This window comes from Dipodomys merriami, unplaced genomic scaffold, assembly GCF_024711535.1.
Source record: "Dipodomys merriami isolate MVZ:Mamm:240054 unplaced genomic scaffold, mDipMer1.0.p SCAF_644, whole genome shotgun sequence".
Taxonomy (NCBI): domain Eukaryota; kingdom Metazoa; phylum Chordata; class Mammalia; order Rodentia; family Heteromyidae; genus Dipodomys; species Dipodomys merriami.
In genome coordinates, this window is record NW_027206229.1 from 255,797 (window position 1) to 283,269 (window position 27,473).

General features: G+C 52.3%; 3 protein-coding genes across 6 annotated transcripts; 1 reads left to right on the forward strand and 2 right to left on the reverse strand.

The window, feature by feature from the left end:
* Positions 1 to 5,067: 5,067 nt before the first annotated feature.
* Positions 5,068 to 8,952, reverse strand: LOC138815497 (keratinocyte-associated protein 2). Its single transcript, XM_070004933.1, has 5 exons — positions 8,839 to 8,952; positions 8,357 to 8,511; positions 8,151 to 8,214; positions 5,449 to 5,515; positions 5,068 to 5,222 (listed from the first exon to the last, which is right to left on the reverse strand). Exons 1-5 carry the CDS (start codon positions 8,921 to 8,923, stop codon positions 5,102 to 5,104), a joined length of 492 nt encoding a protein of 163 aa, XP_069861034.1. The 5' UTR covers positions 8,924 to 8,952; the 3' UTR covers positions 5,068 to 5,101.
* A 500-nt stretch (positions 8,953 to 9,452) lies between these two features.
* LOC138815498 (tripartite motif-containing protein 46) lies at positions 9,453 to 21,335 on the forward strand. Of its 4 annotated transcripts, none has more exons than XM_070004936.1 (10): positions 9,453 to 9,635; positions 10,984 to 11,245; positions 11,464 to 11,807; positions 12,578 to 12,721; positions 12,833 to 12,928; positions 14,864 to 15,117; positions 15,365 to 15,486; positions 16,514 to 16,816; positions 18,727 to 19,024; positions 20,180 to 21,335. In XM_070004936.1, exons 1-10 carry the CDS (start codon positions 9,573 to 9,575, stop codon positions 20,571 to 20,573), a joined length of 2,280 nt encoding a protein of 759 aa, XP_069861037.1. In that variant the 5' UTR covers positions 9,453 to 9,572; the 3' UTR covers positions 20,574 to 21,335. The 4 variants fall into 4 exon arrangements, with proteins under 4 accessions (XP_069861037.1, XP_069861039.1, XP_069861036.1 ...); XM_070004935.1 differs by lacking the exon at positions 9,453 to 9,635 and adding an exon at positions 9,771 to 10,247; XM_070004937.1 differs by lacking the exon at positions 9,453 to 9,635 and adding an exon at positions 9,771 to 10,247 and having other exon boundaries at positions 19,739 to 20,272.
* Positions 21,336 to 22,253: 918 nt separating this feature from the next.
* On the reverse strand, positions 22,254 to 27,053 carry LOC138815499 (mucin-1-like). Its single transcript, XM_070004939.1, has 7 exons — positions 26,930 to 27,053; positions 24,853 to 26,456; positions 24,700 to 24,752; positions 24,429 to 24,559; positions 24,165 to 24,286; positions 23,933 to 24,082; positions 22,254 to 22,645 (listed from the first exon to the last, which is right to left on the reverse strand). The coding sequence occupies exons 1-7, from the start codon at positions 26,985 to 26,987 to the stop codon at positions 22,574 to 22,576; spliced, it is 2,190 nt and encodes a 729-aa protein (XP_069861040.1). The 5' UTR covers positions 26,988 to 27,053; the 3' UTR covers positions 22,254 to 22,573.
* Between the last annotated feature and the right edge of the window lie 420 nt (positions 27,054 to 27,473).

The window sequence follows — 27,473 nt, forward strand, 5'->3', positions numbered from 1 at the left end:
ATCCTATAATGATCTGTGGACAATTGTATTAACTTTGTGTTAAATTGTCAAGTGAAGATATGTCTGGTTTTCTCCATTTTTAGGTATCTCCGAGGGAACAGATCTGTGGGTGCAAGATTCCCATCATGCCTGGGGGCACTGCTGCAGAGGTCTATGGACCTAGATGCCCCTTGGGGCCCAAGGGAAAGATCTAAACTCTGCTTCTGGCAATGGCTGGCCTATCACACTTGCCAGAGGTGGGAGTTGGGGGCCTGACTCTGGCCAACTAGGGGCTTCTCTCTCTGCCTCTGCAGGAACTCAGCCAAATAGCATTTACCATTACAACTTCTGCGTGACCAGCTGGCCCTTAGCCCCTATAAGGGTCCCCTCCCTCCTTCCAATCTTCCAATTTGCAAGGGAGGGAGGCAAAGAAATACACCTGAAGGAAGCAATTAAGTGCCCCCACTGTGTCTGTGCTAGGGTTCCTACCATTGTTTGCTTAGGAGGCAGTCCAGTTAGGGATCCTAAGTCAGGGAAGGCCAAACAGTAGACTAGCCAGCCCGGAGGTCCCCCAGAGGGCAGGGCCTCAGGCTTCCCATTCTTTCAGAGTTCCCACAGCGCCTTGGGCCAGTTTGCTTCACAATGAACTTCAATGCATTTTTGATGAAACCTTTCTCCCTTTGTATCTGTCTCTGAGTCTCTCAGCATCTCTGTCTCTATGGGCCTCTGGCTCTCTCTTGTTTCCCAACATCCTTCCCGAGCCCCTGGGGAGCAGAACTGGGGGGGGCCAGGCAGTGGGAACAGGACAGCGTCCTGTTCTCACCAAGGACAATAAGGGCCGGAAAGGGCTGGAGCCAAGGCCTGGCCAAGGCCTGGCGCAGACTCCCCCTCCCTGCCTGCCCTGGGCACCCCCAGTCCCCACCCTGACCAGCTGGCATGCTCTGAATGCCAGGCACTCTTCATGCCAATGCCAATCTTGAGGAGTGCACCCCCACCTGAGATAGGGATCCTGCTTGCTATCTGTCTCAGCTTCCCACTGGCCTTTCTGCAGGTGGCAACACTTTCTGCCCCTTTCATTCCTAGGTCAGGAGTCACAAAGCCCTCCTGCTCGTGCACAGCCCCTCCCCTTGTATTATTTACTCCTGTTTCCGGAGCTGGCTGCGGGTGTCCCAAGTGTCTCAGCCACGTGTGAGGGAACAGGAGGAAACATCTGGCTTCCCTCTGTCCTCCAGGGGCAGGCTGCCCATCTCTCCCTCAGGTCTACTGCCTCCAGGGTGGTTCCTCCCGTGGCCTCAGGAGCCCAGGGCCAAGAGGTTAGTCTTTGCCCTTTTCAACTTCAGGTCTCTAGAAGCCATGATGTCCTCACCGCTCCTCCCCCCCTTTTACTTAATGATGGTGATTAGGTGGCTGTAATACCCCTGGCCAGGGCTAATTGGCAGGTCAGGTGTACAGAGCCTGCAACTAGGCACCACAGAGATAGGCTGGGTGGAGAACTGTGGTTGGCGCCAATCTGCCTTGTAAATGTACCCATTCCCTAACTAAGGGGTCATTACTTCTGGCCACATGCTGCCCCGGATGGCAGTAGGTGCCCTGATCATTGGGTACTGCCTTGGTACCTGCTATTTGGATCCTCTCCTGCCACAGAAGTGATGCTGGCATGACCCAAACAGCATCCACTACTGAGGGGGCTAGAACCTTCAGGAGGCCCCATCCCAGGATTGTTGGTACCTACCTGGACTGGGATCTGGCCTCTGCCCACTGTTCTCACTTCAAAGTCAAAGTTAGGACAAAGTCAAGGTTTAACAGTAAGACCTAGAACCAACCACTACCTTGTTGGCCCAGGGTCCATTTTAGAACAACCTCTCTCCTCCCTCAGAGGGCCCCACATATCACAGGCCCTCTTAAGAGTAACTTCACTGGGTAAATTGGAGCCTAGAACTGCCACCCTCTCTAGGAGGCTGTGTTCTCCATTGACCTAGCTCCACTCCCGAACAGAGGAGGAGGTTTCAGCACTCCTAACTCGGCCAGTCTCAGGTCCTTCAAGAAGGATGGCTTCCACAGACGCAGCAGCATCAATTCCTCCAGCCCTTCAGGGGCAACTTGCAAAGGTGTTCTCTCTAGGAAAGGCCCGAGTTCATAGCACCCTCTATGGGAATTGTAGGGAAACTGCCTAGCACTCCCTCAGAGCAAAGTTCTGCCCACAAATGGGAGAAAGATAGGGTAGGGGAGGCCTCCTGACCAGAACTCATTTTTTTTTTTTTTTTTTTTTTGCCAGTCCTGAGTCTTGAACTCAGGGTCTGGACACTATCTCTGAGCTTCTACCATTTGAGCCACAGCACTACTTCTGGCTTTTTCTGTTTATGTGGTACTGAGGAACTGAACCCAGAGCATGCTTGAAGCATGTTAGGCAAGCACTCTACCACTAAGCCACATTCCCAACCAACCCATCCCCTTTTTTTGTCAGTCACAGAGCTTGAACTCTGGGCTTGAGTGCTGTCCCTCAGCTCTTCAGCTCAAGGCGGGTGCTCTATCACTTGAGCCACAGAGGCACTTCTGGTTTTCTGGTGGTTAATTGGAGTAAGAGTCTCATGAACAGCTCTCTCTGTTCTATTCTAACTCTCTCTCTCTCTCTGTTCCTCTCTGCTCTCTCTCTGCTCTCTGCCTTTCTCTGAGCTCTCTCTCTCTCCCCTCTCCCTTCTCTCTGCAGCTCTTTCCTCTCTTTCCCAGCTCTCTCATTCCCAGGCCTTTCCCAGCCACGTGGAGTGCCACCCTTGCCTGGTCCAGCAGGTCTACTGAATAAACCTACCCCTTACCTGAATACCACGTGAGGGCTGGTGCTGTTCTTACTGGGATACCTCTTTTTAAAAACCTAACAGTGTATACCACCAGTGCCTATATATATATATATATATGAATGAATGAAAGTCATCAAAACGTTAGCAACAGATGGCATTGTCAGTTTTTCAGATATTCCCCATTTGATGTAAATTTTGTAATTCAAAACTAGTAAATCTTTTCAAGAAAACCTACCTGCCTAGAGAGCACATAATAAAGTAAAAGGAAAGGAATAAAAAAAAAAAAGTCTCATGAACAATAAAATTCACAAGTGAAAAAAAAAGTCTCATGAACATCCTGCCTGGGCTGGCTTTGAACTGCAATCCTCAGACCTCAGCCTCCTGAGTAGCTAGGATTACATGCATGAGCCACCTGGCCCAACCCTTCTTTTTTTTAATAGTATTTGGGATTAAATTCATAGCCTCCTGCTCACTAGGCAGGTGCCCTATCACTTGAGCACTTCAACCACACTTCCTGCCCCTACATCTTTTAATGGATTCTCCGTACTAATGTTTCCTTACTCAGGGCTTAGAGTTCTCTTAGCTTTTTGGTTTTTTTTGGGTCCGGTGGTGGGGCCTGAACTCTGGGCCTGGGCGCTGTCCCTCAGCTCTTCAGCTCAAGGCTAGCACTCTACCATGTGAGCCACAGCGCCACTTCCAGCTTTCTTGTTTTTGTTTATGTGGTGCTGGGGAATCGAACCCAGGGCCTCAGGCATGCAAGGCAAGTGCTCTACCACTGAGCCACCTTCCCAGCCCCTCTCTTAGCCGGTGGTGGGGCCTGAACTCTGGGCCTGGGCGCTGTCCCTCAGCTCTTCAGCTCAAGGCTAGCACTCTACTACTTGAGCCACAGCGCCACTTGTGGCTATTTTCTTATGTGGTGCTGAGGAATCGAACCCAGGGCCTCGAGCATGCAAGGCAAGTGCTCTACCACTGAGCCACCTTCCCAGCCCCTCTCTTAGCTTTTTAAATCAAGGGTGGCACCCTACCACTTGAGCCACAGCTTCACTCCCAGGTTTTTACTAGTTAACTGATAATAAGAGCCCCTAGATTTGTCTGACTAGGGTTGGATTTGAACTTTGATCCTCATATCTTAGTTTCCTGAGTAGCTAGGATTATAGGTCTGAGCTATCAGCGCCTGGCCCACAAAAACTTTGTTTTGTTTGTTTTTGGTCTGGTCATGGGGCCTGAACTCTGGGCCTGAGCGCTGTCCCTTAGCTCTTCAGCTCAAGGCTAGTGCCCTACCACTTGAGCCACAGCGCCACTTCCAACTTTTTTCTTTTTGCTTATATGGTGCTGAGAAATTGAACCCAGGGCCTCAGGCATGCAAGGCAAGCGCTCTACCACTGAGCCACCTTCCCAGCCCTGGCCCACAAAAGCTTTGATCTCTTCACTGGGTCTTCTTCTGTAATATAGGCACCACCAGAATACAGGGTTTTGTTATAGGTTAGATCAGCAGATCCATTTATTCAACCAACCCACTAACCTACTGCCATCATCAGGCATTGAGAAGATAAAGGTAACCAAAATGGGTGTGTACCTTAATCCAGCAGGATTGGGGGTACAGAGGTAGCCCCCAAAGAAGAGACTCACTGGGCAGAGTTGGTCTTGACAGGGTAGGATCTAGACACTTACTTTCCTCTTTTCCATCAAAGCTGGCTCAGAGGCTGGCCAGCTTTATATATAACCTTACTAAAACCTAAGATCCTTCCTGTAAAACAGAAAGGAAAAATTAAAGGCACTAGTACAAAGAGGCATAGAGCCCAAGGAATCTTTCTAAACACAGGCACATGGTTCATGCTGGAGTAGAATGGATAGGTCTAGAAAAGCAATGCTGGTAGGGAACTGCAACAGAAAGTTCATTTGCTCAATGTAGAAAGCTGAAGTAATAGTCCCACATGGAGTCCCACAGTATAGCATAGGGGTAAAAGCCTTCTCTTCTCTTAATCTTTGGTTTCAAAATAGATTCCAGTTCTGATAGGCAAGTCTTCTGCATGGCAGCTTTAACCCCTCTTCCCAAAGGTCAAGACTGCAGATCATTCATGTACTTATTTTCCATGATGGTTTTTCACACAAGTATATACCACAAATTGCCTGGCACTGGCAGTACTCAATAATTATTGGCAAAAATGAACTCTGGCAGGAGAAAAGTCTCACTATCCCCACATTCTGAAAACAGTACTTGCCTGTTGAGCATTCTGCAGATCCATGCAGACACTGACAGGAGAGGCCAGCAACATATCACAGCTTACAAAGCTACAAAGAAAATCAACTTTATTGGACACTCAGTGTTAGTTTCTCTTCTTGCCCTTGCCTGTCACCTTGGCTGGGGCAAGGACTGGAGCTGTTGCCTGGTACAGAGTAGAGGAAATCTTGTTGATGTAGTAGAGACCAACCATGGAGAAGATGAAGCTACAAGGTGAAGACAGAAAGATCATGGCATCAGTGGGCATGCTGTACTGCTACAAGGGCAAACATTAACATCAAGGATAAAACAATCCAGGTTCAGGTTTAAAAATGGAAGAACAGAGGGAGAGGTATGTGGTGGTAATGGTAGTGAGAAGGTCTGGCACCATCAGTAGGATCTGGTGCCAAAATATAGAGCACTGTACCCCTTACCCCGCTGTCAGGCACATACCAGGTGGTGACACAGACTCGGTGAATGAGGCCGGATGCAAAAAGCGCCAACAGGAGGCAGAGGAGAACTAGGAAGGAAAGGGACAAAGAAGGTCAAATGGACTGGGCACTGGTGGCTCACGCCTACCTAGTTAGGCTGCTGAGATCTGAGGATCATGGTTTGAAGCCAGCCTCGACACGAAAAAATCTGAGAGACTCTTATCTCCAATTAACCACAAAAAGTCAAAAGTGGAGCTGTTGTTCAAGTGGTGGCGTTTTAGCCTTGAACAAAAGAGCTTAGGGACAGCACCTAAGTCCTAAGTTCAACCAGGTGCTGGTGGTTCATGCCTATAATTCTAGCTATTCAGGAGGCTGAGATTTGAGGATCACGGTTCAAAGCCAGCCTGGCCATGAGGTTTCCAATAAACTACTCAACAAAAGCCAGAAGTAGCCTTGTGGCTCAAATGGTAGAATGTTAGCCTTGGGCAAAAGAAGCTCAGGGACAGGGCCCAAGCCCAAAGTTCAAGCCCATGACTGGCAAAAAAAAGTCAGGGGCTGGGAATGTGACATGCATGAGGCCCTGGGTCTAATTCCTCAGCACTACATTAGCAGAAAAAGCCTGTTGCTCAAGTGGTAGAGCAAACTAGCCTTGAGGTGAAGAGCTGAGGCCCAGGCCCAGAATTCAGGCCCCACAACCAACAAAAAGTCAGATGGTGGTTAGAATGGAAATACTGGGCATTCATTGGAGAAATATGGAGCCTTCTGAATCTTAGGAAACCTGGCTGGAAGAGTGTGCCATGACAACAGCAGAAGGATTTCATGTTGTCACAGTGCTAAGGGCCTGGAGGTAGGTGATGCATATATATATATATATATATATATATATATATATAGTGTGTATGTATGTATGTATGTATGTATTTTTTATTTTACTTATTTATTTTTTGCCAGTCGTGGGGCTTGCATTTAGGGCCTGCACACTGTCCCTGAGCCTCTTTTGCTCAAGACTAGCACTCTACCACTTGAGCCACAACACCACTCACTTCTGGCCTTTTCTGTTAGTGGTATTAAGTAATCAAACTCAGGGCTTTATGCATGCAAGGCAAGCACTCTACCACTGAGCTACATTCCCAGCTCATATGATGAATACTTTTTACCAGCTCTACCTCAGCTCTCACTTAACTTCCTGACTTTCTTTCATAAAAAGGAAAAGATGGTGTGTGCATGTAGTTGTCAGTTACCCAGGAATCTGATTCCATAAATTCAAGAAGTGACCAGCTTGGGCTACACAGTGAGACCCTGTCTCAAAAGAGAAGAGAAGGTACTAGCAGAGCCTTAAGAGCAAAGGCTTGGAAGTGGCACTGTGGGTCAAGTAGCAGAGTGCTTGCCTTGAACTGAAGAGCTGAGGGAGAGCACCCAGGCCCAGAGTTCGAGTCCCATGACCAACCAAAAAAAAAAAAGGCAAAGGCTTGTTTCCATTTAAGGAAATAACACAAGTCAGCCAAACAGAATCATTTCATTAAGCTGGGTGACCAGAGGTGGAAGCTGAAGGTTTGTTTTTGCTTGTCAGTCATGGGGCTTGAACTCTGGGCCTGGGCGCTGCCCCTCAGCTCTTTATCACAAGGCTAGCACTCTACTACAGCACCACTTTCAGTTTTCTGATGGTTAATTGGAGATAAGAGTCTCACTGATTTTCCTGCCCAGGCTGGCTATGAACCACGATCCTCAGATCTCAGCCTCCTGAGTAGCCAGAATTATAGGTATAAGCCCCTAATACACAGCTCTGACAAAGGTTTCTTTCTGGAACAAATTAACACAGTTTACATGGAAACAAAAGAAGTCCTGGGACTGCTGGATGAAAGGCACTTTGGAAGCCTGTAACAGGAACAGTTGAAGAGTAAGACCTGGAGAAGGGCAAAGCAATGAAGTACATCTTTGTTTTACTAAAGGTTTTGCTTGAGATTGCATCTGCTGTAAATTTTGGAGCATATGGCATTCCTTAGGTGAGCTGGCCATGATGCCTAATTTGCTTTATGAACTTAATTTTCCATAAATAATTACATCATCAATTCCCAATTACAAGAGCAATTAAACAAGGGTTATTCCAAACAGAAAACAATCTAAGTTATTCTAATTTGGTCAGGAGTCCTGATGACATAAAAATGTGGCTTGAATATTTAAGTTCTTCACAATTCCCTCAAATAAATAGAAATCACTGGTGTAGGGGGTCAATGCACAGCTCCTAGTGGGAACAAAGAATGAGTATCAAGCACGAATCCCCTTGAAAGCTTCCCCAAATGCTGTGCTGCCAGCTTCTGGCTTTCAAAGCCTTTGTCTTCCAGTTCCAATATCTGAAGCTATACAAGCTACTGACTCCAGGGCTGGGGATGTGGCTTAGTGGTAGAGTGCTTGCCTAACATGCATGGAGCCCTAGGTTCGATTCCTCAGTACCAACCACATAAGCAGAAAAAGCTGGAAGTAGTGCTATGGTTCAAGTGGTAGAGTGCTAGCCTTGAGCACAGAGAAGCTCGGGGACAGAACCTAGGCCCTGAGTTCAAGCCCCAGGACCACCACCACCAAAAAAGACACTGAACCCAAAAGCATCATCCTTTTCTAACATTTCTCCTTAATGACATTTACCACCTAAACATCTGGATATTCAGTGTCCATGTTTGGGGAAGTTTAGAGAAGAGAGGGTTCAAACACAACCCTGTTTTAACTTACTCTCAGGGAAGATCTTTGCTTGGAATCCTTTGCCAAAGACCAGATTCTCCAGATTATTGAAGGCCTAAGGTTGAGGGAGTTAAGGAAAAGGGCCCACAATAGGGGCAGCGCTGGGTGGGACAGGGAATTGGCACCAGCCTACCTGGCCCTCTACCCTCCCTAAACCTCAAACATCCCTCCCTCGTTCACCTCAGCAGGAAGGATACAGTGAGAGAGAAGACGAAGAGGCCGGAACCCAGCAGGCCCCCCTGGATGGTGAGCCACTCGGTGGAGGCCAGTTGGCGGCTGTACATCTGCATCCCAGCGAAGAGCAGCAAGGATAGCAGGGAGGACAGCGCCAGGGAGGTGCCAGTACCCACCACTGCATGCATGAGAGACGGGGCCCAGTCAGCTCCGCCTTCCCACTGGAGCTGCAGGACCATGAGGCTGGTCCCGGAGCCCCGTCACCCGGCCACTTCTAAGCACTCGGGGAACCATAGCCGCTCCCCTCAACTCTTCGCATCCCGTTGCGACACCCCCTCCCCAAGCATTCCCCAGCCTCGGACACCCCGATCCCTCCTGTCCGGTGGAAACGCCCGCTCCCAGGAACCGAGGACACGTCAGCTTTGCCGGGAGAGCTCGGGGCATGCTGGCCCGCCCATCTCCGACGCCCGCTTGCCGGGCCCGGGGATCCCGCAGGTCTCGTTACCCATCATTCCCCGGCTATGGGTCCAATCCGCGCCTCGGGCCAAGCAAAGAGGGGAGCCGAACCGGGCGCGGTGGGCTGTACGCATGCGTCAGCGCCCCACGCCGGCTTGCTTTACTCCACCTCTTCCTCTTTGGCGACTGGAGGCAGCGCCCTCTGCCGTCAAGGAGGACATAATGTGTCAAAGAGCATCCTTGGCCACCGCCCTGGTCCCCAGCTTTGCCCCTGTGCCCAGAGCATCCGCTGCCTCAATTTACAAGCTGCACTGCGTCTTCCAGTCACTTGACCATGGCCTATGCCCTCTACCTCACCACTGACTTCCTTGCCATTTATGTCATGGCTAGTGCATGTTTGCCTGCTCCATGTTCATGGCTTCAACATCTCCCGGGGACTTGTCCAACGTAGAGTGCCCAATCTGGAGTTCATCTTCCTCTGAAACTAGTCTCTCGTTTCACGAGTGGGAGCCACTGAAGAGTCCTAGTATAAGGATTGGCTCTCCCTTCAAATGCCGTCCATGTTACCCACCCCCAGACCGCCTTTCCCAGAACCACGTGGGGAGAACTATTTCCCACCCCCTACCCCGACGGGCGCTGTTCAAGGCTGGTCCCCGGAGCATGCGCAGTGACACTTCACCCCCACACCCCTCCCCACACCCCCACCGGGCTCCTGCATTAAGCCCAGGGTTCGCAGCAGCTGCCGGGATCGGGCACCCGGGGGCGGGTGGGCACCGTAGGGCCATGGCTGAGGGTGAGGATATGCAGACCTTCACTTCCATCATGGATGCACTGGTCCGCATCAGTGTGAGTTAAGATGGGGTCGAGGGGAAGGGTGGGGGTGTAGAGGGGTCCTGGCAAGACAGACCCTTGAACAGGTGGACATCCAGAAGGAGGGCGGGATGTAGACGGGGCTCAGAGAAGGCAGAGACGTGGGGGAGGCCGGGATGCAGGTACGAGGGGGCAGTGCCAGGAGCAGCCGCGAGGTGAGTGCCGTGGAGGAGCGCGTTGGCCGGCTGGGGCTTGGAGAGGCTGCCCGCACGCAGCGGGTGGATTGGGGCAGCCGCCAGCAGTGCACCAAGGCTGGGGCTTCAGGGCGAAGGAGCTATGCTTTTCGAACTCGGCATGTGCGAGCTTGAATCTTTTCCAAGAGAACTGAGGACAGGTAGGGGGTGATGAAGAGGCCCGCCCCAGGATGCAGTTCCCAAATTGGACCCCACTCCTGAACCCCACCCCACCGCACCCCCACTCCAGGCAGCTACCGTGCCTGCGGTTGTCATGGTAACTCGTGCCCGGCTCTCCCAGGGGCGGTGCCAACCCTGCTCCCCCCCACCACTTCCTTCCCCCTCCCTCCCTGTCCCTCCCTCCTTTGTGTCAGCTGCGCCCCTGACCGGGATGGCTGCGAAGAGAGGGACCAAGGTGAGGTGTGGGGGTGGGGCATAGTATGAGGACCCCCGCCACCAAAAGGGGGAGGGATACTTCCGGTGGGGAGGGGGCGAGTAGGCGGGGCGCTTATTTCTTCCCTAGTTTAGGCTTGGGCTGAGCTAGGAGAAGGGACGGGAGAGGGCCGGAGGGTAGGGGGCGAAGGGCAATGAGTTGACCTCGGGAGATTGGAAGAGATAGGAATGTGAAGGATGGAGGATGGGGACTGTGGAGGCCACAGGCCTGATGGGGGCTGGAGGATGGAAAGCTGGCTGCGCCTGACTATGGGAGGAGTCACGCGTCCGAGGGGCAGCTAGGAGACAGAATGCTGGAGAAGCGTGCCGGGGTCTCACTGAGCTGCAAAATGGGCGGTGCCCTTGAGATAAATACCAGGGCTGGCCGCCCAGAGATGGAGGGATGGGGGCAGGTGAGGAGGTCTGCCTGCCCGGGACTGCTGCAGCCAGGGATGGGGGCGGGGCTTGAATGGGGTGAGGTGGGGGGAGAGGAAGGCACAAGCTCCTTATCTTCTTATTGGACCCTTTAGCTTTGCAGAAGGGAAACAGAGGCAAGGGCCAGAAGGCTGGGAAGGTAGATGGGTGATCTAGACCTAGTCAGGTACCTAGTTAGGTAGCTTGTCTTGCCCCTCCCTGGAATCCCTTGAGTCTCTAAAAACAACTAACTGAGACAGACTCGGGCGTCCAAGCTTTGACCCCACCTCTTGGTCCCTCCACAGACAAGCATGAAGAACATGGAGAAGGAACTGCTGTGTCCTGTGTGTCAAGAGATGTATAAGCAGCCATTGGTGTTGCCCTGTACCCACAATGTGTGCCAGGCCTGTGCCCGAGAGGTGTTGGGCCAGCAAGGCTATATAGGCCATGGTGGGGACCCCAGCTCAGAGCCTACCTCTCCTGCCTCCACCCCTTCCACGCGCAGCCCCCGCCTCTCACGCAGAACTCTCCCCAAGCCAGATCGCTTGGACCGGCTGCTTAAATCAGGTGGGACTGGAGCCTGTGGGATGAGGGTGGGAATGCAAGGTTGTCACCAAAAAGACGGAAGGGGTCCATCGCTGCACAGGGACATCTGTCTGTCTTTCTGGGGCTGAGCTCTGACACAATTTTTTTTTTAATTTCATTTTTTAATTGAACAGATTTCACTCCCTTCCCCCCAGCCAGCTATAACTCTGACCTCCTTTGCCTCCTGGGTCCATCCACAGGCTTTGGGACATACCCCGGGCGGAAACGAGGTGCTTTGCACCCCCAGGTGATCATGTTTCCATGCCCAGCCTGCCAGGGTGATGTGGAGCTGGGGGAACGGGGCCTGGCAGGGCTTTTCCGGAACCTGACCCTAGAGCGTGTGGTGGAGCGGTATCGCCAGAGTGTGAGTGTGGGAGGTGCCATCTTGTGCCAGCTGTGCAAGCCCCCACCACTAGAGGCCACCAAGGGCTGCACAGAGTGTCGCGCCACCTTCTGCAATGAGTGCTTCAAGCTCTTCCACCCCTGGGGTACTCAGAAGGCCCAGCATGAGCCCACCCTGCCCACCCTCTCCTTCCGCCCCAAGGTGAGTCAGCTCCTACTGGGCCTGGGGAGGGAGGGGCATTGTGGTGATGAGTGGGTGGGGGTGTCTGGAATGTCTTGTGGGATTCTAAATGGAGGTGGGCAGAGGTTAAGCTGCAGATTCTCCGCCTTCAGACAAAGTACAAAGTCAACGGAAAAATCAACATCTCTGGATTTCCCAGTGTCTTCTACTGCTTGGAGAAGATAGTATCTGCCCTGCAGTTTCCATACCTGCAGGGTTGATTGACAGAATCCCAGGAGATAACCTATGTTTGCTAAAAAGTGTTATCTGGCCTGATGATGGCAAAATGCCTGTAATCCCAGCCCTCAGGAGGTTGATTCGGGAGGCTTCCAGTGAGGCCAACCTGAGCTACATCAAGACTCATCAAAAAACAAAAGTTAGTTATATACTAAATGATTTGTATGCATGAGGCTATTCTAAGCATTGAGGGTACAGCAGTGAACAAGATAGAGAAAGTTAATTATAAACCACAAGGCTTAGATTATCATCATCATCATTATTGTTACTACACAAACCCTCAGGTAGATGGAGGGAGGAGCATTGCTGGTGAAATGGACATTGCCTGGAGAGACACTGGAGAGGCTCCTTGATGCCTGTGTACACCACCAGGTGGCACTGTGGAGCACGACCAGCTGATCTTCCCTCCACTTTCCTTTCACCCGTGGAGGGACGCCACCCAACCACTCCAGTGGTGGGTCAGTATCCTTATACACACTATTGACCGCTGATCTCATTGTCTTTTGTGTCTCTAGGGCCTGATGTGCCCGGACCACAAGGAAGAAGTGACCCACTACTGTAAGACATGTCAACGGCTCGTATGCCAACTCTGCCGGGTGCGGCGTACCCATAGTGGGCACAAGATTACACCAGTGCTCAATGCCTACCAGGCCCTCAAGGTGAAGACCCCTGCCCAGTCAGCCCTGCGCTAACTCACGCCCTCACACACCTTGTCCTAATTGCTGGTCTACAGAGCCAGGCATGATGCCCACCTCTTTCTTCCTCCTTAGGACAAGCTCACAAAGAGCCTGACATACATCCTGGGAAACCAGGACACAGTTCAGACCCAGATCTGTGAGCTGGAGGAGACCGTCAGGCACACAGAGGTGAGAGAGTGCATGGACATGGGCCCTGGTCTCTTCCTGGGAGGGGAGACAGGCAGGTAGTATGGGTAGACATACTTCCATCACCTTGCTGCCAGCTCAGGAAGCCCTTGAGGGGTGCACATACGTGTGGGTGGAGGTTCTGGTTACACTTGGTTCTCAGGAACACCAGTGCCCCAGGCTAGGTTATAGCTTGGACTGTGGTGAGGGCAGGGAAAGTATGGAGCAGGCTGTTTGACATGGAGACGGAAAAGTCACCAGTGGACCTTAGTTAGGACAATCCAAGGGGACCTTAGTGTCATGGCCTCTCTTATTTAAATGAGTTAGTTCTTAAAAGGTTAGCTTATAAAGACAAAATATGTCCAACTGAAAAAAGATCACGTGCTAAGGCTCACACCTGTAATCCTAGCTACTTAAAAGGCTGAGATCTGAGGACTGAGTTCAAGCCCCAGGACTCACAAACACACACACACACACACACACACACACACACACACAGACACACAAATCCAACTGGTGATGTAGTGAAAGCACTTAAGAAATTAACTTTAGAGGGCTGGGAAGGTGGCTAAGTGGTAGAGTGCTTGCCTTGCATGCATGAGGCCCTGGGTTCGATTCCTCAGCACCACATAAGCACAAAAGAAAAAAGCCAGAAGTGTCGCTGTGGCTTAAGTGGTAGAGCGCTAGCCTTGAGCTGAAGAGCTGAGGGACAGCGCCCAGGCCCAGAGTTCAGGCACCACGACCGGACACAAAAAAAAAAAAAGAAAAAAGTAAAAAAAGAAAGTACCTTTGGCAGGCTGGGAAGTGGCTTAGTGGTAGAGTGCTTTCCTAGCATGCATGAGGCCCTGGGTTCGATTCCTCAGCACCACATAAACAGAAAAAGCCAGAAGTGGCTCAAGTGGTAGAGTGCTAGCCTTGAGCTGAAAAGCTGAGGGACAGCACCCAACCTCTGAGTTCAAACCCCACGACCACCCAAAAAACCAAAAAAAAGTAACTTTGGCCTATGTTTTCCTACTTGCAGAAGTTAGAAGGATTCGGGGGTTGGGGGATGGCTGTTCATCATATACCAAGACTGAGTAGTCTTGGTCACAGAAACTGGTAATGGAGCTTCAGTGAACATGAATAAACAATCTCTGCAGTGACCCTTATTTTTCACTAGTTTCTATTGAGCTTCCTCACCTACCTCTTAGCAACATCTCTAGAATTTTCTACCCTAGTCCAGATAGATACCCCTTTGTCCAACCATTTCTTCACAACTGTATTGCTCTGGTGTTGGTAGAGCACGTGCTTAGCATGTGTGAGGCTCTGGGTTCCATTCCAAACATACCTTCCCCCCCCAAAAAAAAAAAATAAGGTAAATTTATAATTGTCTAAAACATTTTAAAGCATCATGCTTTGGTCATTTCTTTCTTTTTTCTTTTGCCAGTCATGGGGCTTGAACTCAGGGCCTGGCACTGTCCCTGAGCTGCTTTTGCTCAAAGCTAGCAATCTACCGATTGAGCCACAGCCCCCCTTCCAGTTTTTTCTGTTTATGTACTAAGGAATCGAACCCAGGGCTTCATGCATTCTAGGCAAGCACTCTACCACTGAGCCACATTCCCAGCCCTATGCTTTGAACTTCAATCTCATATAGACTCCCCCAAGTATGCATATAATTAAAACTTTCTTATGTGTTGAGTTTTTGAATCCAGCCAAAACGGGGAAATAGAGAGAGTATCTTTCTTTACAATTACGATGTGGGCATCCAGGAAAGTTACCACAAATGGTCAGGTGTTCAGTCCATCTGGGGTTCAGATTTCTTGTCAGCTAAGGGATGGGTCAGATTGCCCAAGATCCTTTGGATCCTAGCTTCCTTGTGGTATCCTAGGAAGCTGGCACAAGTACTACTTCCAAGAGAAAGATGAGTCATTCATTCTTTGGGTGTCCCTCCCTGAGCAGGTGAGTGGTCAGCAAGCAAAGGAAGAGGTGTCACAGCTGGTCCGGAGTCTGGGGGCTGTGTTGGAGGAGAAGCGAGCCTCTCTGCTTCAGGCCATCGAAGAGTGCCAACAGGAACGGCTTGCCCGGCTCAGTGCCCAGATCCAGGAACACCGGAGCCTGCTGGATGGCTCAGGTCTGGTGGGCTATGCCCAGGAAGTGCTTAAAGAAACAGACCAGCCTTGTTTTGTGCAGGCAGCCAAGCAGCTGCACAACAGGTACCGAAGGGCATGGCACAGGGCATCACGGGTGTAGTCAGCAGCTTAGACAGTGTCTAGCGATGTCTGTCAGGTGAAGAGCTGGGACTCAGGATTTTTCTTAAGACCAAACTGCTATCCATTTGTTCCAAGGAATAAGGCAGAGATCCCAAGCAGAGGCTAAGGCTCTGGGGGTGGACAAAACAATCAAGGGGAAGGAGAGCTGCCCATGCGGCAGTGTCTGACCCCTTGCTGCTCTCCTTCCCAGGATTGCCCGAGCTACTGAAGCCCTGCAAACATTCCGGCCAGCTGCCAGCTCCTCCTTCCGCCATTGCCAGCTGGATGTGGGGCGTGAGCTGAAGCTGCTGACAGAGCTTAACTTCCTGCGAGGTAAGGAGATGGCCAGGCCCATGCCCAACCAGAGCCTTCTTCCCTTCCTCCCCAGCAGCGGGCCCGGGGGGCAGTGCCCACCAGGGACCTCCTGGCCTCCTGCCTGGCCTGGCCAGCCAGTCCTCCCACCCAGCCTACCCTGCCACACCATCCTACCGCGCTCAGCGCTGCTTCTCCCTCTCTTTGTTTGTAGGCTGTGGCCACCGCGGACTCTGCTCCGGAGCACCCCAGGCAAGTCAGCGGCCCTGCCCCGGGGGCCCTGCCCCCCGCCGGGCCTCCCCACAACCCACCCTGCGCTCCCACACAGCTCAGCTCAGCCTGCCAGCCACTCATTGCTTCCTTCCTTGCTGCCCTTACCAGATTTCTTGGGCCTCTCACCTGACCAGGGCTCTGTCTCCTCTGCCTTCTTGAGGCTCTTGCCTAATCCTGGCCCTTCTGACCTTTTGTCCTTGTGCCTTGTGTCCTCCGGACTTTCATTCTCTTGATCTCTACATCCTGCATTGCTGGCAAGCTTGCTTTTCCTCTGTGGCCTCCTCATTTTCTGTCTTGCTCCTTGCTGCGCCTTCCTCCGAATCCTGCTCTCCCTCCTTCCTGCTCAGGGCCCTCTTGCCTGGGTTTTCAGTGGCCTTTGCCTGCCTCACTCGGCTCCTCTAAACTCATAGAATCTAATAGGAAGAACCCCCTCCCCACAACCAGAACTTCTCTGGTCTGATAGATACCCTCATTCGACTGAGATGGAAACAGGCCCAGAGATGGGGAGTGACTTACCCCAGGCCAGAGTAAAGTAGTAGCAGTCCAAGACCACAGCACAGGCTTTCTGATTCCTGTGGAGCACTCTCCAACCTCTTTCTCCTCTGGGCCCAGCTCTGCCCACCCAGTACCCAGTGACTAGATGGGTCCTTTCCCCAACTCCCTCACCCACACTCACCCCCCCGGCTCCCGCTGCTTCCCCTCTCCTGCCTGCCCCTGCCCTCCATGCTAGGCCAGTGGCCAGGCCCTGACTGATCCCTGCTATTTCTTTCAACAGTACCTGAGGCTCCTGTCATTGATACCCAGCGCACCTTTGCCTACGATCAGATCTTCCTGTGCTGGCGGCTGCCCCCCCACTCACCACCTGCCTGGCACTATACTGTTGAATTCCGGCGCACAGATGTGCCTGCACAGCCCGGTCCAACCCGCTGGCAGCGGCGGGAGGAGGTGAGGGGCACCAGTGCCCTACTGGAGAACCCTGACACGGGCTCTGTGTATGTGCTGCGTGTTCGCGGCTGCAACAAGGCTGGCTATGGCGAGTACAGTGAGGATGTGCACCTGCATACACCCCCTGCGCCTGGTGAGTGAGCTGGAGGCTGGGCACAGTGGGGCAGGTGCAGACACTCATGCGTGGGTGGGAATGGCAGGCTAGGGACTCACTCGTTCCAAGTGGGCCCTGGAAAAGTGATTTGATACAGTGTACTACATGCACTGGCTGAGGAGCTCAACTACTTGGGTTCAAATCCCAAATCTACCTCTTATCAACCTTGTGGGTCTCTTTGTTTCTCCCACCATACCTGAACTTGAACTCAGGGCCTAGGTGCTGTCACTTTACTCTTTCACTCAATGATGATGCTCTACCAATTGATCTACAACTCCACTTTCGGCTTTTGGTAGTTAATTGGACATAAGAGTCTCATGGAGCTGGGAAGGTGGCTCAGTGGTAGTGTGCTTGCCTTGCATACATGAGGCCCTGGGTTTGATTCCTCAGCACCACATAAGCAGAAAAAGTCAGAAGTGGCACTGTGGCTCAAGTGATAGAGCACTAGCCTTGAGCCAAAGAGCTGAGGGACAGAGTCCAGGGCCCACTACTGACAAAAAAAAAAAAAAAAAGAGTCTCATGGATTTGTCTGTCCACGCTGACTAAACAAACATGATCCTCAAATCTCAGCCTCATAAGTTAGCTAGGATTACAGGTATAAACCACCAGCTCCATCTGGGGGGTTTGACCTATTTTTCACCTCCTCTGAACTTTAGAGTCCTCTTGTATAGGAGTACAGTTGTCATAAGAATTAATTAGCCAGGCGCCAGTGACTCACGCCTGTAATCCTCGCTACTTAGGAGGCTGAGATCTGAGGATCACGGTTCAAAGCCAGCCCAGGCAAGAAAGTCTCTGAGACTCTCATCTCCAATAAACCACCAGAAAAAAACCAGAAGTGGCACTGTAGCTCAAGTGGTAGAGCGCTAGCCTTGAGCTGAAGAGCTGAGGGACAGTGGTCAGGCCCAGAGTTCAAGCCCCACAACCGACAAAAAAAAAAAAGGGGGGTTAAACTATTGTGAGATAATACCTATAAAAGACTTAGCAGGGGGGCTGGGAAGGTGGCTCAGTGGTAGAGTGCTTGCCTTGCATGCATGAGGCCCTGGGTTCAATTCCTTAGCACCACATACACAGAAAAAGCTGGAAGTGGCGCTGTGGCTCAAGTGGTAGAGTGCTAGCCTTGAGGTGAAGAGCTGAGGACAGCACCCAGGCCCAGAGTTCAAACCCCATGACCAACAAAAAAAAAAAAAAAAGATTTAGCAGGAAAGTCAATGATGGTCGTACATACCTATAATCCCAGAAGGACTCAAGAGACTGAGGAGGAGGATCATGAGTTTGAGGTCAGCTTGGACTACATAGCAATACCCTGTCTCAAATAATAAAATAATAATAATAATAATAACCAGTTTAGGGCTCATAGTGAAGGCTCAATAAAGGTTAGCAAAGTGACACACTAGAGAATTCTTACACTTTTGGGCATGGGTATGATAGAGGGAAACTTACCACTCAAGGGGCACAAGAGAGTAAAGGTTGGTGTGGGGAATGGGAGTTGATAGGCACAGGAAGGTGGTGGTGGGCATGTCACCAGGTAGAGCAGGAAACAGTGGGCATTGTTCACAGGACCAACTACAGGAGGACTGAAAGAAGCATGTTACGCAGCCAGGTCTGGGACACTGGCTTTTGTGCTATTAGTCTTCACAGAACTCTTCCTCTGGTCCCATGCCCATATGGCATGCCCCTTTCTTCTTCCATCTTGCCTCCTAATTTCACTTGTTCAGAATTTCTGTTCTCTGGAGCCCCTTGCACATTCTTGGTAACTGAACCCCCAGCCAACCTGTTCACCATTCTGAAATCTCTCAGCGTCTTGTGCGAACACCTCACTATTCCCAGTGCCAGTGTTTGTTTGTCCCTTAAGTCCTTCCTTCTGTTCCAACCCCTCCTCCCCCTTCCAGTCCTGCACTTCTTCCTCGATGGCCGCTGGGGTGCAAGCCGAGAGCGGCTGGCCATCAGCAAGGACCAGCGAGCAGTGCGGAGTGTTCCAGGGCTGCCCCTGCTGCTGGCTGCTGAAAGGCTGCTGACCGGCTGTCACCTGAGTGTGGACGTGGTCTTGGGCGATGTGGCTGTGACCCAGGGCCGCAGCTACTGGGCCTGCGCTGTAGACCCTGCCTCCTACTTGGTCAAGGTGGGCGTCGGGCTGGAGAGCAAGCTTCAGGAAAGCTTCCAGGGTGCCCCTGATGTGATCAGCCCCAGGTCAGGCCCCTCTGGAAGAGATGGGGTTTGGGGATCCTGCATGGGAGTTGGGAGCAGGGTATGGCAAAAATAGCGCATGCTTGTGGGGGTGAGGCTGGGAGGGGACAAAGAAGATATGGGCTCAGCAAGAGGGTCCTTGAATATTGGTGTTCAGAGTACGTAGTTAGGGAAAAGGATGACAGAAGACAAAGTCATTACCTCTTCCTTCCATCTGTCACTCAGGACCTCTCCAAGCCTCCATGTCCTTTCTCCTAGCACTCCATTTCCAACCTCCTTTCTCCATGAAACTTTTCCTAGTCAAGATCTCCGTCCCCCACATCTTTTCTCCACATCCTAACATTCTTCCTTTAAATATCTCATCTCCACAACCTTCCTTACTCACCCCCATATCCTATTTAACACCTTCCCACGTGCGCACTTTTCTCCCCGAACCCTTTCTCCCCAGCACTCTATTCCTCCACACCCCATTTCTTCTCTCTTTTTACTTTTTTTTTATTTTTTATTTTTGGCGGTCATGGGCCTGAACTCTCAGTCTGGGCGCTGTCCCTCAGCTTTTCAGCTGTAAACTAGCGCTCTACCACTTGAACCTCAGCCCCACTTCCGGCTTTTTCTGCTTATGTGGTGCTGAGGAATCGAATCGAGGGCCTCGTGCATGCAAGGCAAGCACTCTACCACTGAGCCACCTTCCCAGCCCTCTCCATTTCTTCTCAACAGCAATTTCTTTCCATACCCTTCCTTCATTCCTCTAACCGCCCCCCCCACTTCACTCTTGCCTCTCCCAATGCCTTTCTCTGCTCATTTTCCCCAGTGTCATAATCACCAGTCCCTCCTTTTCCAACATCTCCTGTCCCTAACATGATTTCCCCAACACCATGTTCCTCAACACTATCCTATCTCCATAAGCACTGAACAGATGTCCTTAGTGTGATGTATCAATGCCTTGTCTTGTTCCCCAATACTTCCCCTGCCAGCATGCCTTCCCTTCAGTACCCCTTTCCTCCCAAACCATGACCTAAGCCTTCTCTTCAATCCAAAGTTGATCCATGCAACCTCCTACTCCCCAACATTCCATTATCCCAACATCTCAGCTCCCTGGTCCCTCACTCTTGTACTCCATTCCCCCAACATCCTCCTACCCAATGCCCACTCCTACAGGTATGACCCAGACAGCGGGCACGACAGCGGTGCTGAGGATGCCACCGTCGAAGCATCACCACCCTTTGCTTTCCTAACCATCGGCATGGGCAAGATCCTGCTGGGATCTGGAGCAAACGCCAATGCAGGGCTGACTGGGAGGGATGGCCCAGCAGCCGGCTGCACTGTGCCTCTGCCACCCCGACTGGGCATCTGCTTGGACTATGAGCGGGGCCGAGTTTCCTTTCTGGATGCTGTGTCCTTCCGTGGGCTCCTGGAATGCCCCCTGGACTGCTCAGGGCCTGTGTGCCCTGCCTTCTGCTTCATCGGGGGTGGTGCAGTACAGCTACAGGAGCCTGTGGGCACCAAGCCGGAGAGGAAGGTTACCATCGGAGGCTTTGCCAAGCTGGACTGATCCTTTTAGATTCCGTTTCTAGACTTGGGGTCTCACTGGACACTGCCCCCCCACCCCAAGCTTCCTGGCACTGGGTTGTTCCTCCCCCCCCCCCCCCGGCAGCTTCTCCCTCAGACTCTTCCAAATATGTGGTCCCGCCCTGTCCCCTCAGTCTGTGTCTTCCCAGGATTTTTGCTTACCAAGATGCTCTCATCTGCTCACCTCTGAATGTCCTCCATTCTCTCCATTGCCTGTTAGCCCAGGCCCCCATGCCCACCTAGTCTCTGCCCCATGCCCTGCCCTTGGCACCACACCCAGGCCATAGAGAGCCCCTTTCCCAATCCTTGTCCTGCACCCCTGAGGCTGTTTGGGAGGCATGGCAATTGGAACATTGGTCATGATTACCAGCTCAGTCCTTTGCCTTGCCAAGGTCCCTTGTCCCATTGATGCTGAACTATAGCTTTGGGGCAGGCAGGCTTTGGGCCTCCCTAGTAAGGGGGAAGGACCCTATCCTGCTTTATTTATTTGGGTCCTCGTACCCCTGGCCGCATGCCCTTTATGTCCCTCTTCTCCCTTTTGCATGCTTTACCTGTCCTGCACCCGTGCCAATGTGCCAAGTCTCTTTTGGAGACTCAGCTAAGGCTGTGCGTCTCCATTGGATCGGGCCAGGCAAGACCTCTGGTGCCTGCTGCTGCCTCCTTGTGGCAGCCACCACTAGGCCTGTGTGAAGCAACAGCTATACTTTTCATGGTTTATAAACAATAAACTGTGATGCCAGGCACATTTCTGCCTTTCCTGAGTGGGACCATTCTTTGTAGTTTATGCAGAACATGGGGGTAGTGGGGTTCCAGGGTACCTTGCTGTTGATCAGTGCAGGGGCGCCAGGTGGATCTGAAGGAAGGAAGGAGGGCTGCTAGGCAGTTACTCTACCAGCTTCGGCCACACCTGCACCAGGCTCAGGCCACAACCAGCAACAGCCGCCAGGGTGCGTAGCATTCCGACTGCTGGCATCAGATCCTGGATGGGGTGTCCAGAGGGCATCAGGGCCCTGGGGGAATGTGGTTGAGGACATGGGCACAGTGCCTGGGCCCAAAGGGGTCAGGGAACCAGAACCACTTCCCCATTCCCAGGGTGCCAGGGAGCCCACCCAGAAGCAGTCTACGGATGGGGAGGAGGGCGGTAGAAAGTGGGGGTGGCAGAGAGGCAGGGCCTGGTGCCAACAACCCGGATCTGACCCAGCCCCCACTTATCGCAGCAGTGTTGACTCTGCTGCTATCTGTTGCCTAAGGATTTACTTCACACCCAAACAGCTAAGAATAGAACCTCCTGGGGGCACTGTGCCAGCCAGAGAGGAGGGCTAGTACTAGTCTGATTGAAACCCAGACCCATGAGAAGAGTAAAGGAGAGAGCTTCAGACACACAGGCAGAGCTTAGTGTAGCCGGCCCACTGGAGCCAGCCTAGGCTTGGCCTAGGTTTCGTTTCCTTCTTCCTTCTGTGCCGCCAGGGATGGGGGAGAGGTGACTCCCGAGTTCTTAGGCAGGCCACCCCTGAGTGCTCCAATATCACCTCTTGCCCACTCTGCCTCTGAAAAGAACCCACCCCTCCTTGACACTTTTGCTTCCTTCCTTCCTTCCAGGCCCCTCACAGGCTCATGGTGATCTGCCCCTCCTACCCACCAGTTGCAAATGAAGAATCACCAGTTAGCACAAGAGGAGAGATCACATTTTATTCAGCCATGTTTGGTTCCCATCCCCATCTCAAGGCTTTCTAGGCCAGTCCTCTTGGGAGCCACCAGGGCTCCCCACAATGTCCCCAGTATGTCCCCCCTGGGGCAGGGCTGGGCTTCACTGGGCTACAATGGGTTAAGGATTTAAGCAAAGCCTCCTCTGGAGCAGGCTGTGAAGCAGCCCACCAGAAATCCCAGTTCACCAGCCCAGGTCAGAATAGAGAGGGTTTCTGGCAGTGAAGAACCTGAGGGAGGGGACCAGCACTGATGACCCTTGAGTGGGTAAACTGCCCCCTACAAGTTGGCAGAAGTAGCTGACACTGCTGGGTTTGTGTAAGAGAGGCCGCCACCATTGCCTGCAGAAACCTGAGTGGAGAGAAAAGAGATTTGTGATGAGAGGTAGAAACTACCTGCTAGGCCTAGTCAGCTCTCAATGGGTTAATTCAAGGAGAGCACCTGCTGGGCCCCAGAGCTACCAGGTGACTGTAAACAATCACCTCCCCCTCCTCTATACCCCCTCTCCTAAGTGCCCCTCCTGCCCCCTTTTCCTTCCATTCTTGGCAAATCCAGCCCAAGGGTGTGTGTGTGTGTGTGTGTGTGTGTGTGTGTGTGGCGATTCCCCCAAGAGGAAGAAAGGGCAAGGAAAGGAAACTTGTCTCCTCCCCCACCAGTGGCTTTCCAGTTCCAGGTGGCCACAGTAATTATTTACTAGGTCTTGCAGAAAAAGGTCAAGAGAGAAAAGGGAGGGGGCCTCTCTTCCTGGAGGCTCCCAAACCCATTCCAGGATCTCCTGGCTTGAGGAGACTCTTCCTCTCTGTCCCAGCCCCTCAGCCCTCCCTAGCTACTCCCCACTCCTAGGAGGTGTCAGCACAGGTGCTCAGCTATTGCTTGTGACTTGGCAGGAAGGGCTCCGGAGCACAGATCCACACCCATTTTGCCTCTGGGCCATCCTAATGAGCACTGCCTCTGTGTCAGGGCCAGTTCAGCCACAATTAATGTGGCCAGGCCAGGATCTTTTGGGCTGGTAGTGAAGGTGGTTCCCCTCCTCAGGCTGTCTTCCAGAACTCTTCTGACTGCCACCCCATCCTCGCAGGGCCTCTCTACTCACTTCTTCCAAGTTCTTTGGACTTTTTGTTTTGTTTGTTTGTTTGGTCGGTCGTGGGGCTTGAACTGTCCCTCAGCTCTTCTTCAGCTCAAGGCAAGCGCTCTACTATTTAAGCCACAGTGGCACTTCTGGTTTTCTAGTGGTTTATTGGAGATAAGAGTCTCCTGGACTTTCTGCCTGTGCTGGCTTTGAACTGTGTACCTCAGATCTCAGCTTCCAGAGTAGCTATGATTACAGGCGTGAGCCACCAGTGCCCTGCTCTTTGGACTTTTTTTTTTTTTTTTGGGTCCGGTCATGGGGCCTGAACTCTGGGCCTGGGCACTGTCCCTCAGCTCTTCAGCTCAAGGCTAGCGCTCTACCACTTGAGCCACAGCGCCACTTCCGACTTTTTTCTTTTTGCTTATGTGGTGCTGAGGAATCGAACCCAGGGCTTCAGGCATGCAAGGCAAGCACTCTACCACTGAGCCACCTTCCCAGCCCCTCTTTGGACTTTTTAAGGCCCAACTAGGCCTCTACTCCTACACCCTGCCAGTGGGATCTAGCCTTACCTCTTCATAGGGGCTACGTTTGGTATTGCCAGGGGCTATGTAACGCCCATGGGTGTGGTAAGTGGGGTATTCACTCATTGGATGGTAGGTGTCCCGGGCTGGAAAGAGGTCTAGCTGCCCGTAGTTCTTTCGCCGGCACTGAAACACAGTCTGGGGGGACAGGAGGTTATGGTGGGCCAAGTGGCTCCTTTCACCAGAAGCACTCTGGTAAAGGCCAGAATTGAACACTTACCACAGCAAGGAGATAGATGATGGTTATTGTGACCAACACACAGACCAGTACCAACAGGGCAATGCCCCAGCCTGGTACACCAGACCAAGACTGAGCAGAGGAAGGAAGCAGCACGTCACGTGCTAAAAGAAAAAGCAGTGGTCAAAGAGGTCCTCAGAAGGGGGTGGTCCTCTCCCAGCTAGCACCAAAGGGAAGAGTAGGAACCCAGGCTGGAGGAGAGGGGCTCTCTGTGGTCCTGGACTATAGCTGGGGATAGAGCCTCACCACTGACTTCTGAGATGATCAGACCATAGCTGGGATTCTTGCCATGCTGCATAACCCGTGATTTCACCTCGTCGGCACTGATGGTATCGTTCCGTAAGGCCAGAATGGATTCCACCACCACTGATCCTCGCCTGGTCATAAGAAATAAACAACTTAGCCATAGACCCCAGTTTCTGGCTCAGTATTCTCTCCCTCCCTCCCCTTCCCCCATCATAAGGGCACCCCAGTCCCTCCCCACAATTATGACAATACCCATTCCCTACAACTATACCTGAACTTGACATCAAAGAGGCCCAGAAAATCTTGCTTAAAAGCCTGCAAACACTGTGGTAGGAGAGAAAGGACTTAGGCTTGATGTAAAGGATTAAAGCAGTTATGGAAGGCTACTTTTAAAAGAAAGCATGGCAGAAATGTAGATACTCACCAATCCAGAAATGTTTCCCTTCAGCTCTTTATAATAGTTGGTTGTAGGATCTTCCAAGGAAGAGTTAAACTCGTGGTTTAAAATAGAAAAAGACAGGGAGAAGAAGGAGACCTCAACAGCACTGGCAAGGGTGGTAGGGGTAGCAGACTGCTGGCTAGGAGTTGAAGAGTGAGTACTGTTGCCAACAGGGACTGTAGTAGCAATAACAGCGGTGCTACCCGGGACTGAAGCAGTGCTGGTAGTTGGAGTTGAGATGCCTTCATGGATTGATGCAGTGCTGGTGGTTGGAGTTGAGGTGCCAGTGTGAACTGGTGCAGAGCTGGTGGTTGGAGTTGAGGTGCTGGTGTGGACAGTGGTGGTGGCAGAGCCTGCTGTAACACTAGTGGTTGGAGCTGGGGTGCCACCATGGACTGATGCAGAGCTGGTGGATGGAACTGAGGTACCAGTATAGACTGATGCAGCGCTGGTGGTTGGAGTTGGAGTTACAATATGGACTGATGCAGAGCTGGTAGTTGAAGTGTTGGTGTGGACAGTGGTGGTGGCAGAGCCTGATGCAGCGCTGGTGGTTGGAGTTGGGGTGCCACCATGGACTGATGCAGAGCTGGTGGATGGAACTGAGGTACCAGTATGGACTGATGCAGTGCTGGTGGATGGAACTGAGGTACCAGTATGGACTGATGCAGTGCTGGTAGTTGGAGCTGAGGTGCCAGTGTGAACTGTGGTGGTGGCAGAGCCTGATGTAGCGCTGGTGGTTGGAGTTGGGGTGCCAGTATGGACTGATGCAGCGCTGGTGGTTGGAATTGATGTGCCAGTATGGGCTGATGAAGAGCTGGTGGCTGGAGTTGATGTGTCAGTATGGACTGATGAAGAGCTGGTAGTTGGAGTTGAAGTGTTGGTGTGGACAGTGGTGGTGGTAGAGCCTGATGCAGCGCTGGTGGTTGGAGTTGGGGTGCCAGTATGGACTAATGCAGAGCTGGTAGTTGGAGTGCCAGTATGGACTGATGCAGAGCTGGTGAATGGAACTGAGGTACCAGTATGGACTAATACAGCGCTGGTAGTTGGAGCTGAGGTGCCGGTGTGGACTGTGGTGGTGGCAGAGCCTGATGTAGCGCTGGTGGTTGGAGTTGGGGTGCCATTATGGACTGATGCAGCGCTGGTGGTTGGAGTTGATGTGCCAGTATGGACTGATGAAGAGCTGGTGGCTGGAGTTGATGTGTCAGTATGGACTGATGAAGAGCTGGTGGTTGGAGTTGGGGTGCCACTATAGACTGATGCAGAGCTGGTAGTTGGAGTTGAGGTGCTGGTGTGGACAGTGGTGGTGGCAGAGTCTGATGTAGCACTGGTCGTTGGAGTTGAGGTGCCAGTATGGACTGATGCAGAGCTGGTGGTTGGAGTTGGGGTGCCAGTATGGACTGATGCAGAGCTGGTGGTTGGAGTTGGGGTGCCAGTATGGACTGATGCAGAGCTGGTGCTTGGAGTTGGGGTGCTGGTGTGGACAGTGGCGGTGGCAGAGACTGATAAAGCACTGGTGGTTGGCGTTGGGGTGCTAGAATGGGCTGTAATGGTAGTGGATGAAGTTCCTAAGACGACACCTTCCTTGTGACCTGGAACGGCAACAGAGCCTGAAGCAGGGCTGAGGGAGGGGAGTAAACTAGAATCACATATATAGCCTTTCTCTCAATAGGATTGGACACTTGGTTGCATTGGACAGTCGAAGTCTGTTTTTCTGTTCTGAGGCCAGAAGTTATAAGAACTATTGGGCTGGAGTGTACATCAGAGTAAGCAGGCAGCCCCTGAGTCTCCCCTCCCAACAGGCCACCTCCCCCTCTTCCGGCTCTCCTGTGCTCCTGGAAAGCCCATTCTCACTACTAAGACTTGCCTCTCCTGACTCCCTTTCCTCTAGACTCCTGCTTGAGCAGAGGCCGCTTCTTCTCAGCCTGGACTTAGCCTCTCCAGACTGGGCCATCCTGTCTGAAATTTCTGACTCTTGTGCTGCCATCTGCCAGTAAAGAAAACTCACAGAAAGGCCAGGAAGACCACAAGAGAAGGGCAGTCCCTCCCAACCCATGCACCTCACCTGTGGAAAGCACTAGTAGCAGGAGCAGGAGGAAAGGGGCCTGGATGGCCCGAGCCATGATGGTGGTGGACTGGTGGGGAGGGGGCAGAGCAGATTCAAGCAGGCGCCGAGAATGAGGTAGAACTGGGCTGGCGCTTGCTGCTTTATACCGGTCTCCCCCCCTTCCCGCCCTAGGCACAGCAGGAGCAGGTGACAGGTGACAAAACTCCACCCACTCCCCCCTTCTGTACCTCCTACCTTTTCCTCCTCCTCCCCAACCATTCTCGGGTAGGGTACTTGGGCTCCAATCACTCAACCTTATGACAACCTGTTTGTTTTCCAACTGACCTCCCCATTTCACCAACCACTCCCTGGCTCTGTGCTGGGGGGGGGGGCAGTCTGGGCCCCCTGGCTACAGGTTTAGTCACAGGGCAACCACTAAGGTCAGGAAAGGGAGCAGAAAGCAGGTTGGACAGTAGCCAAGAAGCCCACCACTACACACACAACCCGCCTCCCTCCACTTCCCTACTTTCCTCCAGCCCTACTTTTGGAGGGGGAAGAAATA